Source organism: Panthera leo, chromosome A2 (assembly GCF_018350215.1).
Source record: "Panthera leo isolate Ple1 chromosome A2, P.leo_Ple1_pat1.1, whole genome shotgun sequence".
Taxonomy (NCBI): domain Eukaryota; kingdom Metazoa; phylum Chordata; class Mammalia; order Carnivora; family Felidae; genus Panthera; species Panthera leo.
In genome coordinates, this window is record NC_056680.1 from 4,725,515 (window position 1) to 4,743,245 (window position 17,731).

The 17,731-nt window shown below is 57.3% G+C and overlaps 2 protein-coding genes across 6 annotated transcripts; one reads left to right on the plus strand and one right to left on the minus strand.

The window, feature by feature from the left end:
• Positions 1–618: 618 nt before the first annotated feature.
• Positions 619–13,085, minus strand: SLC25A23 (solute carrier family 25 member 23). 4 transcript variants are annotated; one of them, XM_042928177.1, is made up of 11 exons: positions 12,788–13,085; positions 11,545–11,671; positions 10,872–10,959; positions 10,477–10,588; positions 9,972–10,130; positions 9,729–9,881; positions 9,477–9,584; positions 8,312–8,479; positions 4,685–4,835; positions 3,505–3,685; positions 619–1,014 (listed from the first exon to the last, which is right to left on the minus strand). In XM_042928177.1, the coding sequence occupies exons 1-11, from the start codon at positions 12,941–12,943 to the stop codon at positions 873–875; spliced, it is 1,545 nt and encodes a 514-aa protein (XP_042784111.1). In that variant the 5' UTR covers positions 12,944–13,085; the 3' UTR covers positions 619–872. The 4 variants fall into 4 exon arrangements, with proteins under 4 accessions (XP_042784111.1, XP_042784110.1, XP_042784113.1 ...); XM_042928176.1 differs by lacking the exon at positions 619–1,014 and adding an exon at positions 1,796–3,142; XM_042928179.1 differs by lacking the exon at positions 619–1,014 and adding an exon at positions 3,051–3,241.
• Positions 13,086–14,863: 1,778 nt separating this feature from the next.
• Positions 14,864–17,653, plus strand: CRB3 (crumbs cell polarity complex component 3). 2 transcript variants are annotated; one of them, XM_042927403.1, is made up of 6 exons: positions 14,864–15,011; positions 15,165–15,390; positions 15,625–15,801; positions 16,510–16,583; positions 16,905–17,048; positions 17,399–17,653. In XM_042927403.1, exons 3-6 carry the CDS (start codon positions 15,720–15,722, stop codon positions 17,468–17,470), a joined length of 372 nt encoding a protein of 123 aa, XP_042783337.1. In that variant the 5' UTR covers positions 14,864–15,011; positions 15,165–15,390; positions 15,625–15,719; the 3' UTR covers positions 17,471–17,653. The 2 variants fall into 2 exon arrangements, with proteins under 2 accessions (XP_042783337.1, XP_042783338.1); XM_042927404.1 differs by having other exon boundaries at positions 14,864–15,398.
• The last annotated feature ends 78 nt before the right edge of the window (positions 17,654–17,731 follow it).

Below are 17,731 nucleotides of genomic sequence, written 5' to 3' on the forward strand. Positions count from 1 at the left end.
CACAGAGAAGATGGTATCTGCAGTGCCTTTTATAATCTCTTCTTGGTAGTAACATACTATCACTGCTCTTGGATCCTCTTGGTCATACAGACTCTCCTTGGTTCAGTGAGAGAGGGGACTACCCAAGAATGTGAGTTCTAGGAGGAAGAGATCCTTGGGGAACATCTTGGTTTTTTTGGTTTGCTTGTTTTTTGTTTTTCCTTTTTTTTTTTTTTTTAACGTATATTCATTTTTGAGAGACAAAGACAGAGCGTGAGCGGGGGAGGGGCAGAGAGAGAGGGAGACAAAGATTCCGAAGCCGGCTCCGGGCTCTGGGCTGTCAGCACAGAGCCTGATGCGGGGCTCGAACTCATGGACTGCGAGATCATGACCTGAGCTGAAGTTGGATGCTTAAATGACTGAGCCACCCAGGCACCCTGGGAACATCTTGGAGGGTGACTATCATGGTCCACATAGGAAAAAGGTTGGTAATTAAAAAAATTTTTTTTAATGTTTATTTTTGAGAGACAGAGACAGAGTGCAAGTGGGGGAGGGCCAGAGAGAGAGGGAGACACAGAATCCCAGTCAGGCTCCAGGCCGTGAGCTGTCAGCACAGAGCCTGACGCGGGGCTCGAACTCACGATCCGAGCCGAAGTTGGACTCTTAACCGATTGAGCCACCCAGGTGCCCCATGTTTGGTCACTTAAAGACAGGCAGCAATTGGACTGAGTCTACAGGCCGAGGAACAGTGCCAGCGACTGCCAAAAGCTGGAAGAGGCAAGAAGGATCCTCCCCTAAAGTCTCTTCAGAGGGATCATGGCCCTCCTGACCCTCTGATTTCAGACTTCTAGACTTCAGAACGGGGCAGACAATAAATTCCTGTTGCTTCTTATTCACGATATAGCCCCAAGTGGAAGCAACCCAGTGTCTCTCGCTGGATGAAGGGTAAACGGGATGTGGTCCATCCATACAACGAAATAATGTTCGGCCTTAAAAAGGAAGGACATCCCGGCACCTGTTACATCGTGGATGACCCTGAGGACATTGTGCTCAGTGAGAAAAGCCAGTCACAAAAGGACTTCATGACCTCCCTCACAGGAGGTCCCTATAGAGGAGCCCCGTCCACAGAAACAGAGAGGGGATGGTGGGAGCCAGGGGTGAGGAGTCGGTGCTTCATGGGGACGGGGTCTCAGTCTGGGGAGATGGAAAGTTCTGGAGATGGGTTGTGGGGGTGGCTGCCCAACCACGTAATGTGCTTGACTGAGCTGTATACTTCAGACTGGTTAGGACGAGGGGCACCAACTCAGTCACTTGAGCCTCTGACTCGATTTCGGCTCAGGTCATGATCTCGGGGTTTGTGAGTTCGAGCCGTGCGTCCGGTTCTCCACTGACAGCACTGAGCCAGCTTGGGATTCTCTCTCTCTCTCTCTCTCTCTCTCTCTCTCTCTCTCAGAACAAACACATATTTTAAAAAATGGTTAAGATGGTAAATTTTACGTGTATTTTACCACAATAAAAAAATATTTCAATCTAAAGCATTTGCCATTTTAAGGCCCCAGTTGCTGGTAATTTACAGCCCTGGGCAAACAAATACCCTTGTGTAATTAGAGTACTGGAAAAATCCAAAGTGCTCATGAATGTGGATTTCTCACTGCCCCCACTTTACAGCTATGGAAACTGAGGCTTAAAGAGGGAGTCACTTCCTGGTCTCCTGGAACTGTGTGTGACAGAGGACGGCCCATGTCCCTCCCCTGCTGGGTAGTTTGAAGCGGTCCCCCATCCACCCACCCCTTTTCAGCAAAAACCACAACGAAAGAGCTTAGAAAGTGTATCCTTTTGCTCTTTCCTTGGAAATAACACACACAGGCGGGGAGGTGAGACACGGTGTAGGTGGGAAGGGGAGGTGGGGGGGGGGGTCCTCCAGCCCCCTGAAACAACACAGCTCCTCTTTTGCAGTCCTCTAATGGGGTTCCCCAAAGACTTGGGAGGAGTGAAGGGAGGGGGTCCCCAGTTATGCTAAGCTCAGAATCCAACTATAAAGTGCAGAATGTACAGGGTAGTGGGGGTGCTGGGGGGGGGGCTTGGGTTATTTCAGGGGGAAGGAATGTCTGCTCCTCTCTGGTAGAAAAATAGACGTAGACTGAGTTTGGGGATTTGGCTTGTTCGTTTTGCAAAAGCAGATGCTGGGCTCCAGGGAAGGCTAGTCCGGGTAGACTTCCTCCTGGCTCCCAACCCTGAAGCCTGGGGAGAGGCTGGCAGCGCTAGGGTGGGTTTGGGGGGGGTCCCCTTAATGTGTCCCCAGCCTCAGACTGCCCCCTTGCCAGCCCCCAAGAAAGAGTGACTGGGGGTTATCGTTAGCCTAAAGGTGGGAAGGGGATGGAGGACACTGCAGAGCATTTCGGGGGAGCAGTTTCCCCAGGGGCCAGAGGCGTAGCCATGCTGGGTAGGTGATGGGGGTGTCCAGCCTCTTTCTAGGGTGTGGGAGGGACCTCTCCTTCCTGTGCTGCCAGCGTTTAGATGGGTCAGGACTTTGGACAAGTCCCAAGAAGGAGGCCAGGACCTGGGCTTCCCGCAGGCTCCTTAGACCATGGGCTTTGTGTCACAGGGAGGGCGGAGGGCCCTGGGCTCTGGGGTGTGTCTGCGACGGGGGGGCGCGTGGGATCCAGGATGCTGTGATTGGCCTATTGGGATCTATCTAGGCTTAGAGTCTGAGCACTCAGGACCCAGTGCCTTGGGAGGATTCCGGTCAGAATCCAGGGGTTAAGGGGCTGGGATCCAGTGCTTGGAAGGGTCGGGGTCTCCTTCCTATGGGTGAGGTTTCAGCATCCAGTGCCTGTGGTGAAGGGGTTGGGGCCCAACAGCTGCAGTCGCCGGGACCCACGCGCTCTGCCGTTGGGCTCTCACATTGTGGATTTAGAAGCCAGGATCCAGCCGGTCAGGGCTTGGGAATCCGAGATCCGGTGGTTGGGGGTTGAGGGTGTAGTGGTTGAAATGTATGGAGTCCAGTAGTCAAAGCAGAGGGATCCGGGACTCAGTGTCAAGGCAAAGGAATTCAGGAATCCAGTAGCTGGGGTGAGGGGATCTGGGATCCGGGGGCTGAGGCTTCTTGGTATCCAGAATCCAGTGGGCGAGCTTGGAGATCCAGGGCTGGAAGCATGGGGATCTGGGATCCGCCAGCGGGTTTGGGGATCTAGAACCCGGTGCTGGATCTGGGGCCTGAGGGGGCTGGGGTCTGGGTGTTTAGATATGGCGGTATGTGCTCCTGTGGTTGGGTTACCAGGATCCGTTAGTTGGGTTGTAGGGGATCCCCTGGTTAAGACATGGAGGCCCAGGACCCAGTGTGTGTGCGGGGGTGGGGAGGGGGCGGAAGCTGAGACGTGGGGAGCAGGACCCAGTGGATTAGGTGTAGGGATCCTCTGATTTGGTGCGGGGGCCCTGGGGTCCATTGGCTGGGCCACCAGTCTCCAGTGGCCGAGGTGTGGGGGGGTTTCGTGATTGGGGTGGGGCAGGCTCTGGGTCCCTCACCTGGACGTGACCCCCAGGGCCTGCTTCATGTTCTCGTAGACCACATAGGAGATGCTCACAGCCGGGATAACCTTCATGAAGTTGGGGGCAATGCCCCGGTAGAGGCCCCACACGCCATCTTGGGACAGGATGTGACGGAACAGACCCAGCATGGAGAGCTGGGGGGCGCCCTCGATGGAGGCTGGGAGGGGTGGGGAGGCCGGGTAAGGCCAAAGGGCCCCTCTCACTGCCCCCTCCTACTCCCAGGACTGGGCTTTTGGCCGCTGCAGCAGGAGGGAGGGGGTTAGATTAGCAGTGGGACCTACCACCCTAGAGATGGCTGTTCACCGTTCCACCCGGATCTCGAGGGCCCAAGTTGGGGGATGATTAGAAACAGAGAAGGGGTATGTGTGTGTGTGGTGGGAGAGGGCACAGGCGTTTTCCCCTTCCTGGAACTCATCTCCCTGCCTCTTCTCCCAGCTGACTCTCACTCTGCCTTCCAGCCTCCATTCCAAAGCAGGCTCTTTAGGGGAGCCCTCCTGGGTACCCCAGTCTAAGTGTGGCTCTTTCCCTTCTCCTTTGCTCAACCCTAAATCCATACTGAAGTGTGAAACGATTTATTCGGCATCTTGCTTCCCTTCCAGCCTGGGAGCTGTCAGAGGGTGAGAACCCAGGCTTATGCACTGATACACCCCCAGAGAAAAATCACAAAATACAAACGCTAAAATTCCCAAGGAAACTCCCCAAACAGATCCAGGAATGTGGTGTGTGTGTGTGTGTGTGTGTGTGTGTGTGTGTGTGTGTTGGGGGGAGAAACTCCTAAAAGAAAACTACAGAGAAAAACAAAACACCCATAGCCAGCCTGGCCCCACCCCTCCTTGACCTGAGCTTCCCCCCTGCCCGTAATCCAGCCTTGCAAATTGGAGCTCAAACGAGCAGCCCTCCCAGCTAAGATTGCTAGGGCACTCTTCCAGGAACGGCTGCACCTGCTCTCCTCCTTCGGCTGAAGGGCCCCTGTTCCAGTGTCACAAATGGGTACACTGAGGCCCAGAGAAAGGTAGGGACTTTAGTGAAGGCCATCCAAGTCCAGGAAGATCCCAGCCTGGGACTCCGCCTACCCGGGACCGCAGGAGCTGGGGATGTGGAGGAGGGGCCCAAGTTGTGAGGCTCTCCCCGCCCTGTCCTCCCACCCAGGCCTCACCTTGGGCCTGCATGCGGGTCCGGACCAGGGCCAGGGGGTAACTGGCTATCTGGCCACAGGTGCTGGAGACGGTGCCGCAGGCCAGGAGCACGAGGATGCCTGGGTCGGCCGAGTCGTGGCTATACTGCTGGAGCCATCGGTTCTTCAGCGTCTGGCAGGGGCAGAGAAGGGAGCGGGATTGGATTGGAACTGGTAACACCGCAGACCCCCTGCTGGCTGGCTTCCGCAGCCCCCCCACCACCACCCCTGACAGCAGCGGGTACTAGCCTAGCGGTGCCTCCTAGGTGCCCCACAGCACTGTACCTGCACCCTGCCACTCAGTCCTCAGCTTCTATGGTATGTGGAAGGATGGCCCCTGCCCCTACTGTCCATGCCTTGTCCCTGGAACCTGGGAATATGGTACCTCCCGTGGCAGGAGGGACTTTGCAGATGTGATTAAGTTAAGGGGGCACGATGCTAGAATATCCAGGTAGGTCCAGTCATCATGAGGCTCCTTATAAGAGAGCAGGGGCACCTGGGTGGCTCAGTCAGTGGAGCGTCCGACTTCGGCTCAGGTCATGATCTCACGGTTTGTGAGTTTGAGCCCCGCGTCGGGCTCTGTGCTGACAACTCATAGCCTGCTTTGGATCCTCTGTCCGTCTCCCCTGCTTGTGTTCTCTCTCTGTCTCTCTCAAAATAATTAAACTTAAAACATGTTTTTAATTTAAAAAAAAAAGCACTGTCATAAATGTGCACTGTTTTAAACCACTAAGTCTGTGGTCATTTGATTCAGCAGCCATAGAAAACTAACACGCTCGCCAAGGTGGACGCCCCGTTCTTATCCCTTACCGTTTCGACCCAAATCTGTTGACTCCCAGCTGCCAGTATCCACGGTTCTGCCCGAGGACTCTCACTGGACCCGGGCAAGGCTGTGCTGAGCACCCAGAATAGGCGGGAAGTGCTGGGGAACCAGCACCCCCAGAAGCGAGCTTCAGACAACTGACTGGGTGTATCAATACCCCAACTCCCTTGCGTCTCTGCTGGGGCGTGTTCTATGCAGGTGCCTGCAGAGCCCCCCGCCAGGATTGAGCTCCACCTGCCCGCCACGATAGCTTGCTTGCTAACAGGCTCAATTATGTCCTCCCAAAAGGTATGTTGGAGTCCTAACCCCCAGGATCTCAGATTGTGACCTTGTTTGCAAAGAGAGTCTTTGCAGGTGTGATGGGTTGGGGTGAGGCCATCCTGGAGTAGGGTGGCCCCATAGTCAAAATGACTGATGTCCTTCTAAGAAGAGGAGACACAGAGATGGAGATGCGTAGCAGCGGGGAAGACAGCCACACGGAGACAGAGGCCGAGATCGGATGGATGGGTCTACAAGCAGAGAAGCAGCAAGGGTTGCCGGCAACCACCGGAAGCTGGAAGAAGCAAGGAAGGATTTCCCTCTAAGCTTTCAGAGGGAGCATGGCCCTGCTGAGTCGAGTTTAGACTCCGACCTCCAGAGCTGTGACGATAAATGTCTGTTGCCCCCCAGTTTGAGGTTAGGCGGCCCTAGGGAGCTCATGCTCCTTGTTTTGGTCGCCTTACCTTCCCGCCAAACTACTTGGTCTCACATCCCTGCTTCTGGAAGACCTCAAACTAAGACAAATACCACTGTCGTCTCCATTTAATGGATGCAAAACTGAGGACCCAGGGAAGCTGCTTACCCAGAGCCACAAGAGACAGGTGGGAATCAACATTCAGAGCCACACCTGAGTCCAGAGTGGGGCGCTCTGTCTTTAGGGGCAGCCAATCCCTTATTGGAGCCTCTGCGAGAACCTTCTTTCATACTCTGGGACTGGGATGGCTCCTCAGTTTCATTTCCTATGTCAATTCTAACCCCTTGGGAATGGCTGCCCGGATGTGTGTTGAGAGGGACTCGGTGCTGTGATAGATAGATGCGTGATGTCTGGCCTCGGGGCTGTGATTGATTCGTGATGTCTGGCCGCCGGGCTGTGATAGATAGATTCGTGATGTCTGGCCGGAGCATGGAGTGAGCACATTGGAAGCAACTGTTCACCATTATTGCCTTTGCATTTCTGGAGCGGCATTTGCCAAACTGGTGTTTAATGAGTGTTTTAAGAGCTGTTCTGTTGAAAAGAAGTTCTGATGACTGCATAGGCATGGCCCGCACTGGGCTAAAAAACAAAACAAAACAAACAAAAAACCCCCAAACAGTGAAATCACTGCTCTGTACACTTGTCAGAGCCTTTAAAGGACTAATGACGAGTTTGAAACTCCAAGAGGGCACAACGCTTCTCAAACTCCTTAGACCTCCCAGCTCCCTTTTGCTGGCGAAGAATGGATCAAATAAAGTTATGTCTCATTTCTGCACACAGCCCTCGATGGCTTTGTATTGCACTTAGGAAAAACCAGCCATGTCATTGAGCTCTTGCTGAATCTTTGGTTCCTTCAAGCCACTCAAGACTTCCACTCCTCCCACAGGCCTGCCTCTGGACCTACACTCTCTGCCTTGTTCACACTCCCTCCCACATCACCTCTCAGAGGCGAGCCTAGACCCCCCCCCACCCCCTGCCCACTGTTACTTTCAATTACACATCCTGTTTTGTCATCTTCTGAGAACTTAGCGGGATCTGGAACTGCTTGTTCGCTGGTTGGCTGACTTCCTTGTTCACTGGAGTGGGTGCCCCAGGAAAGCAAACATGGTGTTATTTAATGCTGCATCTTCATCAATCAGCACAATGCCCAGTGCTTTGGGATGTTTAGTAAGTAGTTGCTGAGTGAACCAGTGAATAAATGAATGGATGAACGAATCAACAAACAGGCGAGTGAATGGGGGATGGCCTTGTCTCATTTGGCTGCATAGATGCTGGGTGCTGGGGACATCAAGTATGGATGGCAGGTGTGGAGTGTTGTAGGTCAGGACCAACCACATAATTCGCAAGGTCCGAAGCATATTAAAATTACGTGAGGTCCCTTGTCCAAAGCTGATTAGGAATTTCAAGACAGCAACAGCAGAGCATTAAACCAAGGGCAGGGCCCTCTGAACATGGGGCCCTTGGCAACTGCCCTGGTCACCTGCCTGTGAGGCTGGTCTTGTCCCGAATACAAAGACTTTGGGGGATGCCTGGGGACAACTGGGGCTGTGCTACCGAGGAACCTGGTGATCCCACCAGAAGAAGGTAAAAAGTAATGAACAAGGTCTCTGGAAGAGAAAAAGCAAAAACCAAAAACTCCCTGTTCCTGCGTCTCTTGATAAAGGTACTGAGATGTGTAGTTTTTACGATGACAGCTGATGCCGAAACGGGCAGGCCCTGAAGAAGGCATCGGCTGGGTGCGATACGTGCTTTGGGGAGGTGGGCATCTTTCAAGCTCATCTTCACCTGCTCCCGTGAGTCTGTGAGCTACCGTGGTCCCTGAACTTCCCGTGTCCCGAGACTCAGGAAGGCTGAACTGTAAAGGGAAGTGATGAGAATTCTCACGGTGGTAAATGCAAGAGTCGGGAGTCCGATGGCTGAAGGGGTTCCCCAGGGCCCATGGCGCTTCTCCCTAGTTTTGGAGGTCGACTGAGTCGGCCCATGGGAAGACGGTGTCCCGTGGGCAAATCTCAGAGGGGAGAAAAAAGGAGGGAGGGGCGGGCTACCCACAGACCTCATAGACGGCCAGGTCGATGCCTGCGTAGGGGATGATGCCCAGCACGTTGGGCAGGTAGCCTCGGTAGAAGGCTCGGGGCCCCTCTCGCTCCAGGATCCGCCACGCACAGTCCAGCAGCCCCTTGTACTGGCCCGTCCGACGCAAGGTCAGCCGCGTCTTCAGCACCTGGAGGGAACCCGGTTATCCCTGGAAAAACTGCCTCCAGACACACCACATCCAGGAACGAAGACACGTAGAAATAGCTACTTCCGGAAGGATGTACCCTGGCAATACTGGAATTTAACAAACCACTTTCTCTAGAATCTTCCGTCATCCCCAAATCCCTATACCTAAAAATGTTGACACCTCTCAGAGTTACATATGATGGCCACTTCTGTCTCCCAATATGTTGCTCCCTTTCCCCCTTAATAATAGAAGCTATAATTTTCAGCAAGCACAGAGCCACCAGAAATAAAGACTACATTTCTCATTTTCCCTAGATGTATGGCCATGTGACTAAGTCCTAGCTAACGAAACAGCAGGAAAACAGGTATGTGTGACTCTCAGAAAGTATCCTTAAAGGCAGGGAGGTGTTCTTTCCTTTGTCTATTCTTCCTTCTTGACTGCAATATGGATGTGATGACTGGAGCACAAGCAGCCACTTTGGTCCATGAGGTGGGTGCTACATTCTGAAGTGCTGGAAGAAGATAGAGGGAAGGAACTTGGGTCTCTAACACTTTGAACTCACCATACCTGCCCTGAACTGCTTACCTCAGACTTCATTTATGTGATTTGAGTTTTCCATGATACACTGCAATCCTGATACACTGCACAACCTGAAACCTGAAACGATTTCTCTGAAAACAGTTTCATCTAGAAATGATTCCCCTGGGAACAAACATCCTGGAAATCAGTATCCTTAGAAGAGGCGTGGCTGTGAGCGGCTGGAACCCACGGCTGCTGCCTAAACAGTTATGACCAACGCGACCATCCCCAGGAGACACATCTCAGTGGCCGATGCCCACACAGACTACCCATGAAACAGCATTGCTCCAATGAGCTACAGTCCGAAGCCGGGAGAGGCAAAGTTGTGATTCCAACGTCTACCACACCGCAGAGTGACATGGTTATTGCGAGCCTCCCACCCTGCCACGGGGCCTCTCCCGGGGTCCCTCCTTCTCACCTCCATGGGGTAAATGATGGTTTGGGCTGTGGCGCCAGCTAGGGATCCGGCCACAAAGCGCTCTTGCACGTGCAGTGACTCCTGCTGCCCTCGAATGGCCCGCTTGATCTGGAGGTGGGAGAGGTGGGCAGGATCTCAGGTCCTCCTGCTGCGGGCACCACACAGGGGAGCCGATGCCCCTCCCCACCCCCACCCCCAGGCCAATCCCACTAGCCCTCGCGTCTGGCTGACACCTCTCACGCCTGCCCCCACCTGCTCATAGGCCATGAACTTGATAGCCGACTCGGGTGCGATCTTAAGCACGTTAATCCCATTCCCGCGCCACAGGGAGCGCATGCCCCCCTCTCGGATCATGTTCTTTAGGCCCCCCAGGATGTTCAGCTTGTTGGTCTTGGAGGCGTGGACCTACGTGGGGAGACAAGGTGGCTTTGCGGTCCCCTTCTGGGGGCCCCAGGCCTGGCACGGGGGAGGGGGGCTCTTTCCAGGGCCCCTCACCTGCATGAAGACCTTGAGGCGGTCCAGAGGGGCTGTGCCCGTCCGCGACACAGCACCTGCCACCGCACCCGCCACCAGCTGCTTCCACCACATGCCGCTTAGCTTCTCCTGCTCTGAAAACTCATCAGGAACAGTCAGGCACTCGCCGATGTCCAAGACCTAAGGACGCAGGGACTGGGCTGTCACGCCAGGGGGCAGGGAGATGCGACTCAGCCCTAAACGGTAACTCCCTCACGAAGCCCAGGACACCCTCCTTCCCCGTGCTCCCACCTCCCACAGTCTGCCCCCATGGCCCCAAAGTCAGGTCTGAAGGGCTCCAGACCTCCCCGCAGCGGGTCCCTAGTCCCCTGAGCACTGATCAGAGGAAGAGAGGACTGGAGTTTCTCATCCCTTGACCGTTCCCAGCAGCTCCTCCTTCTCAAGGCTCCTGACCCAGCCCCTCCGTGCCCTGGGGAAACCAGAGTAAGGCCCGGCCACCAAGCTGGGAAAGCTGCCCCCACCTCACCGTCGAATGTTTCCAGAAATAGACCACATCCTCCACATTCTCCAGCGAATGCAACAGGAAGTGGTCGCGCCACTCCTGCCAGTCGATGGTCATTGTGCCGTCACGGTCCATGCTGCGGATGTGGGGCAAGGTGGGACAGAATCAATGCCGGGGCTGGAGGGGGTCGGATGGTTTGGGGGTAGACTGACTTCCTGTGCACCGAGAGCTGGCCATTTTGCAAAGGGGAAAACTGAGGCTCAGAGAAGTGAAGAGAGTGGCCCAGGATTTGCCTGACTCCCAAGCCCGCCTCTCAGCTCCACCTGCCCTGGGATCGGGCCTGGGGCCTAGAGGTTCAAGGTGGCCGAGGGGTCCCGGGGACCTGAGTTACCTGCGATTCTGGAACCCCAGCTACTCACCTGTGCAGAATTTTCTCTGCTTGCTCCAGAGAGATGGAAATACCCAGAGCTCGGAAACTTTGCTGGATCTCAGACACGTCAATATGACCTGGGAGGGGGCCAGAGGTAGAAAAGGGTGTGTGTGGGGGGTGGTGGGGGGGGAACCCTGGAGCCCAGGTGCAGTACAGCTCAGAATGGGATGCTCTAGCAAGACCAGAGGATCCAGGAACCCAGGGTGAGATTTGCAGCAGGGTGGGGTGGGGTGTCACTGACCCATTGGGATCAGAGAGGTAGAACTGAGAAATGTTGGGGGGCGGGTTCCTCTGTTCCATGAATGAATGAAAGAATGAATCCAGGATAACTATGGGGGTCCTTATGCCATAGGAGATTGAGAGGCAATATTAGGGATCCAGAAGGATGGGGGGTGCCTACGCCTCCTAGGGAATCCAGAAGCAATATGGGGCATCTTTGTCCCTTAGAAACATAAGGGTAATAATAGGGGTCGCATCCCAGAAGGGAAAGGAGGTAGGATGGGCCCATGGGCCCAACCACCTAGCTGGGGGGGGGTGAGGAGAGCTCCCAAAATAGCCTGTGAGTCATCAGGGAGAAGCGGCCCTCCCCCCTCCTCCTAGCACTGCCAGTTCTAACCCCGTTGGTGTCTCCAGGGCCCCTGCAGCCCATCCCTGGGCCTTACCATCCTGATTCCGGTCCAGGCTGTGGAACAGAAGGAGCAGGCGCTGTTCTCGCTCCTGCAGGTAGCGGCTAAACTCCTCCAGGTCCAGCCCACCGTGTGGGTCAGTGTCACCCTCAGGGGAACTGCCCTGGCAGGGGGGAGGGATGAGGGAGCTCCAGATGGCCGCTCCCCATCTGCAGGGGGCACGGCAAGCTTATGGCCAGGGAACTCAGAGCCCCCCCAGAACCTAAAGCAGGGGAAGGCGCCGGCTCACTTCTCAGCAACATGCCCAAGCCACAGTTGAGCGGTGGGGTGGAAAGCAGTTGTCCAGTTTTCCTGGCAAACAAACTGAGGCTCTCCAAGGTCGAGTAACTTTTTCAAGGTTACAGAGCTGGGAAGTGGTAGGTAGCCTTGGGCTCTTGTCTCTGAAAGCCTGTCCTCCCAGCTGTCTCTTAAAAAAACAACAACAACCCAAAAACCTGTCCATATGGCTGTTCCGGGAGCTCCCTTTAGAGACGGCTCTGGGCAATGTGGGGTAGATCCAAGCTGAGAGCCCACTGGGCCTCTGTCCTCCCACCTGGGAAGCGGAGGCTTGTACTGGAGGCCTCAAGATGCTGTGGAGACACTCCAGTGGCAGCTGGGGCTACAGGTGTCAGGGACACCTGCATAGGTCTGGGGGCAGGTTCCTGCTTTCCTACACCCCCAGCTAAGGCTGTTGGCAGGCAGGATCCCCGGCTGGGATAGCCTGGGGCATTAAGCCAGGCTTATTGGAATGGGCAGGTCGGGAAATGTAAACATTGAGAGGCTGGGCGGCTTGCTGGGGGGGGGGGGGGGGCAGTGGGTGCCCAGAGGAGGGGAGGGCGGACGGGAAGGGTGTGTCTCCTGAGGCGGGAGCAGGGTAGGTCTTGGGACAGGTGGAGAGTTCAGAGGAGGGTGTGTCCAAGGCAGTGGGCAGGAAATCGGACGGGCTCCATTCGCTGGCAGCCATCCCCCACCCGCGAAGCACCGGCGACGGGGGTGGGGACCGGGTGCTGGCAGCCGAACTGCAGGCCTGGGGCCTCCTTGGCTCGGTCTGGGGCGAACCCGTTAGGCCCAGACACGGTGGGCAGGGGTACGGGGGCAGAGACGCTCAGGCTGGGCACCGGCCCTGGAGTGCAGCCACAGGCACTCCCAGGCAGCGGCGGCGCTCCATTCAGGGGCTCGGGTTACCGGGCGCCGGCCGGGCCCGAGCGCCGCGCGCCAGGCTGGGGTCCCGCGGGGGTACCTGTTGGGTGTCGCGGTTCGGGTCGCCCCCGCCCAGCCGAGCCAGTCCCTGGCGCAACTCGTGCACGTCCACGCGGCCGTCCTTGTTACTATCCAGCTCCTCGAAGAGGCGACCCCAGCGCTGTCGCCGCTCCGCATCGCCCGGGCCCCCCCGCATGGCGCCCGGGGGGGAGGGGAGGCCCGGCAGCGGCGGCCTCAGCGGGGGCTTCGCGGCTCCCCCTCCCCCCCGGGGCCCCGCAGGGCCAGCTCCGCGGCCACGGCCACCGCAGCCTCCGCGCTGCCCGCCTGGCTCTGGCACTTGCAGGAGCCGGTGACTGCTAACCGTCGCCGCCCGCGCCGGAATTGGCGTCTCCTCCCCCGACCCGCATGGGGGGGAGGGGGCCGGAGGCGGAGCTGCGGGTGTGGGGCGGTGTGTCGGGGATGCTCTGATATTGCACAGCCTAGGAAGCACCAGGGTTCATTCTGGGGAGAGGGGCGGGAGAGATCAATGGTCTCAATTCTGCTTTCAGAGTTCTGCCTTGCGTGCCTCAGTTTACCCTCTGCCCCAAGGGGCGAAGTAGAGAGATATCAGGGATTTGGTTTCGTAATCCCTTTCCACTTGACCTCCCTCCCCTACTAATCCTCTTTAGGCGCCAAAGTACTCGTTTTCAACCCAGACGTGCTCAAGAACCAACCCGAGGCCATCCAGCCCTCCATCTGCCCGCCCGCTCATTTCACATCCCCCACTCGGCCGCAGAAACAGAAAATCAAGAGGCGGTGCTTTCCCCCGCAAGCTTTACATCCCTCCCGCGAGCCTCCTTTCTATGTCCCACTTAGACTGGGAAACGGAAGATCAACTGGCGGCGCGGCTGCAGAGTCGGTTTCCTATTGGCCAGAACTGCTGGAGCTGCGCCCGCCCGCCCCACCTGGGCGGGGCTTCCGCGCTGAACTGGTGCTGTCTTGGGCCCCCGCGACTTCTGGCTGGCCTGGCCGTCTTAAAGGGGCCGCGGCAGAATCCGGTCGCTTGGCTGACTGCTCTCTCCAGACCAACCTGGGCCTCTCAGTATCCCAGGCTCGAGTGCCGATGGAGACCGGGAAGCCGAACGCTGGAGGCGCGGCATCCGCCTGTCGCGCTCGCTGCACCTGCCGAAAGTCCCTCCCACTACTTTTGGGCGCAGTTTCTCGAGTCACCATTAGGGGGAGGGGCGGCCAGAAACACATTGGCGAAAAATAATAATAGCTAACATTGACTCACGGCGTTGCACAACCCAAGGCCTTTTTACTCACCTCTCGCGTCGTCCTCGCCAAAACTCTGTAAGGTAGGTGGGTGGGACTGACTTTCCCACTTCACAGATGAGGAAACAGAGGTTAAACTGCTCTCCCCAGTCCACATGCCCACTACAGGGCAAAGCAGGGATTTAACTAGACCTGGAATTCTTAGCCATCGCTCTATACTCTAAAAGTGATTAATTTCCCCTTAGCCGCTACTCTTCACCCTAGAGTTCCCAGGAGGTGGTGGTCTTATCATCATCGTCCTTTATCCAAAAATACAGCCATGAGGACCCATTTAGTCCTGCCCAGCCAGTGCTCAAATAGGTGCGTCCCAGACAAAGGAGCCTCTTCTTGAAGGTCCCCTCACAGATATTTTCTTCCTAGGTGGTCCTTGCAGGTGCCCTTCAACATGGGGAATACAGATGTTTTCCCACAGAAATGCCCCCAACAGGTGTTTTCTCACGGAAACATCCCTAGCAGGTGGGCCTCAATACACAGAAGCCTTTGTCCCGCCGCGCCCCCCCCCCGCCCCGCGCGCCCCGCCATCTGCTTTAATATGACTTGTCTCATGCAGATGTTCTCAGGTTTTTTTTCTCACTTCTCAATTCTATGCAGATACTCCCCATACAGCCTATTCCCTCCATTTCACAGGTATGTTTCTCAACAGAAATCCACTCAAGAATGCATCATACAGCTCCCCTCCACCCGCCCCCCCCAAAGGCATGTTGCAGTCAAGTATACACCCATATGGGCACGTTTCCGTGTCACTGGGTCCTATAAGGTGTACTTAAACGCGGACGTGTCTCGTGCAGCTCTTTCCGATACATTTCTACGCAGGAATTTTTCATACAAGCGTTGTTCATTTCATAGGGGAGCCATGCAGATGCGTTTCCAAAACAAACGTACCCTAACCCAGACAGCCGCGGTCAGGTGTTATAACGCAGGCGTGTTCTACACAGCCGTTTCCCACACAGGTATGCTTCCGTTCGTCTACACTCCAGAGATGTGGCTCAATGCAGACGTCTCCCACAGGTGTGCCCGCAACACAGGTGGGAGGTCCCTCTTACCCTAGCTCGCTTCCGCCCCTACTTACTCCTTGCTGTTGTAGAATTGGGTTCCCGTTACAGGTGCGTCCCTGGCGCGGCCCCACCCCCGTTTGGCTCCGCCCTCCCATCTGGGCTCAGGTGCACGAGCCGGAAGTGCGCTCCTCTCCCAGGTGAGTGACTAAACTTTCCGGGTCACGTGAACGGGAGGAGCTGGAGGAGTCCGACCGAGCTACCGACCGACGCACCGAGGGTTCGAGCCAGGTACTCGGACCGGGCACCGGAGCAAGGTCGAAGACGCCTGGGCCAGGTAGGGAGGTAGGACGCTCGCCTTGGCCTGCCGCCCCTTCCCCCCACTTTCCTCTTCCCTTTCCCCAGCCCGGGAACGCGCCGCTTCGAGTTAATCTTTAATCTCTGACCTCTGGCGGCGGGGGCGGGGCAGGACTCCGGGGTGCCCTGGGCGGGTCACCCCTCCCCGGGCCTGCGCCCGAGCCCAGCCCCCTCCCCCACCCCTCCCCCGGCCTTTCTCTTTCTCCCGCCCCAGGTGCCGGGTCGCAGGTACCCCCGGCCCCGAGATGCGGTAGAAGCAGCGCGCAGGAGAAGCCCGGTTCCCGGTGCCACCAGCCCGTCGCCCGGCCCATGGCGAGCCCCGGCCTGGGGCTGCTTCTGGCGCTCGGCCTGCAGCTGCTGCCCGCCCGCTGGGGCCGGGCCTGGGGGCAAAGTAGGTACCGGCCCGGGGCGCGCACGGGGCGGGGCTTAGAAGCGCGGGTTACCTGGGACCCGGAGAGGTCAGGAACTGGGGAGCGGGCATGGGATACCTTGAGAGGCGATCAGTGCCAGGGGTTTCCTTGGGCTGTCGCCGTCGGTGTAGAATTCCTGAGTTCCTGAGGAAGGGGGGATTGTGATCTGGGGGACAGGAGCCTCAATACCTGAGTCTCAGTATGGTTGAGGTGTGTTGGGCAGACTGGGAGCCAGGAGGAGACCTGCCTGGAGCTCTGATCCCGGGTTCACCAGGCTGGCCAGAGGTGTGGACTCAGCCATTCAGTCCTTCTATTTCAGTTTCGAGAGCCTGGGGGGAGGTGTGAGTCAGACACTCCAGGGAAACGCAGATCCACCCAGATCCTTAAGGGCCGAGGGAGGGCCGGAGAGGTGGGGGGGGGGGGCGGGGGGCAGGGTCAGGCTCCAGACACCATCCATTATAGCAGACCCCTACTCAGCACAAACTGCCAACTGCTGTAGGCTGCTTACTCGCTGCGGGGCTCTGCTGGGTTCGGGGCAACATCAACCCGGCGGGCCCTTGCAGGCAGGGCACCCACAGTCTCTACCAGAATGAAGACTCAGCAGAGTTCTAGCCGAGGGATGCCCGAGGGAGGTGCAGTTGTGCTAAGATGGGAAGGATAGATGAGGAATAATTTGTCCCTCCCCGCAGCGCTGGACCCCCCCGTAAATGACAACAGCACCATCACACCCTCTGACCCGGGCTCCGGCTCCCATGGGGCGCTGGTGAGTTACATGTGGGAGGAGGGCAGCGGGGTGTTATTCAGGAGTCCCACATGTAGCAGGTGGAGGGACCCAGAGGTGGCGGGTGCTTGGGAGCGGGGGGATCCCAAACATGGCAGGTGGGAGCCTGGGAGCCCCAGATGGGACAGATGGGACACGGGAATCCTGGGTGGAGGAACCACACCACCAGAAGTGACAGGCTTGGGGAGGAGGGGGGGGGCTTGGGGAGGAGGCGGGGGGGCTTTGGGAGCCCTGGATGTTTCTCAGGTGAGGGTGCACAGGGTCCCCTGGCTCAGGTGAGCACACCTGTCCCCCCTCCTGCAGTCTCAGGAGGCCATCACCGCCATCATTGTGGTCTTCTCCCTCCTGGCTGCCTCGCTCCTGGCCGTGGGGCTGGTGCTGCTGGTTCGAAAACTTCGGGAGAAGCGGCAGACACAGGGCACCTACCGGCCCAGCAGCGAGGAGCAGGTGGGTGCCCGCGTGCCGCCGCCCCCCAACCTCAAGCTGCCGCCCGAGGAGCGGCTCATCTGAATGCCGGGGCCCCGTTGCCGCCTCCACCGCTGTCCAGGACTGCCCGGCGCTCGCTCACACACAGCAGCCGCCACCGAGAAAACAGCCTCTGATGGTTCAGGAGGACTTGGGGGGCCACGGGGCACCTGCCTGGTGGGCTCGGTGAAGCATGCCCCCTTTGCTTGACTGCCTGCAACTGGGGGGTGCCGGGGCTGGGGGCCCGCCTCCCCGCTTGCTTCACCATCTTCGCTCGGCTGTCTGGCCCGCTGCCACACAGGCCCAACAAATCCCCTCTCCTTTCCTTCCAGTTCTCCCACGCAGCCGAGGCCCGGGCTCCCCAGGACTCCAAGGAGACAGTGCGGGGCTGCCTGCCCATCTAGGTCCCTTTTCCATATCTCTCTCTCTCTCTCTCTCTCTCTCTCTCTCTCTCTCTCTCTCTCTCTCGCTGTGTGACCTTGGGGGAAGGCAGAGCCCTCTCTGGGCAGTCAAACCTACCTAGTGCTTAAGAATAGAAGGGAGGAAGGTGCTTCAAAGACTCTGCCCCTGAGGGGAAGGGAGGGTGGTGCTGCTTACATTTTATATATATATATATATACGTATATACATAAATCCCATAGTGAGATATAATAAAACCTTTTTTT

Excerpts from the sequence above, each read along its gene's own strand:
- CRB3 (XM_042927404.1), top strand. The coding sequence starts at position 15,720 with ATGGCGAGCCCCGGCCTGGGGCTGCTTCTGGCGCTCGGCCTGCAGCTG. Across the intron at positions 15,802-16,509 it reads GGGCCGGGCCTGGGGGCAAA|CGCTGGACCCCCCCGTAAAT; the intron begins GTAGGTACCGGC and ends CCCTCCCCGCAG. Across the intron at positions 17,049-17,398 it reads GGCCCAGCAGCGAGGAGCAG|TTCTCCCACGCAGCCGAGGC; the intron begins GTGGGTGCCCGC and ends CTTTCCTTCCAG.
- SLC25A23 (XM_042928176.1), bottom strand. The coding sequence starts at position 12,943 with ATGCGGGGGGGCCCGGGCGATGCGGAGCGGCGACAGCGCTGGGGTCGC. Across the intron at positions 10,960-11,544 it reads CCTGGACCGGAATCAGGATG|GTCATATTGACGTGTCTGAG; the intron begins GTAAGGCCCAGG and ends GCCCCCTCCCAG. Across the intron at positions 10,131-10,476 it reads ATTTCTGGAAACATTCGACG|GTCTTGGACATCGGCGAGTG; the intron begins GTGAGGTGGGGG and ends CTGCGTCCTTAG.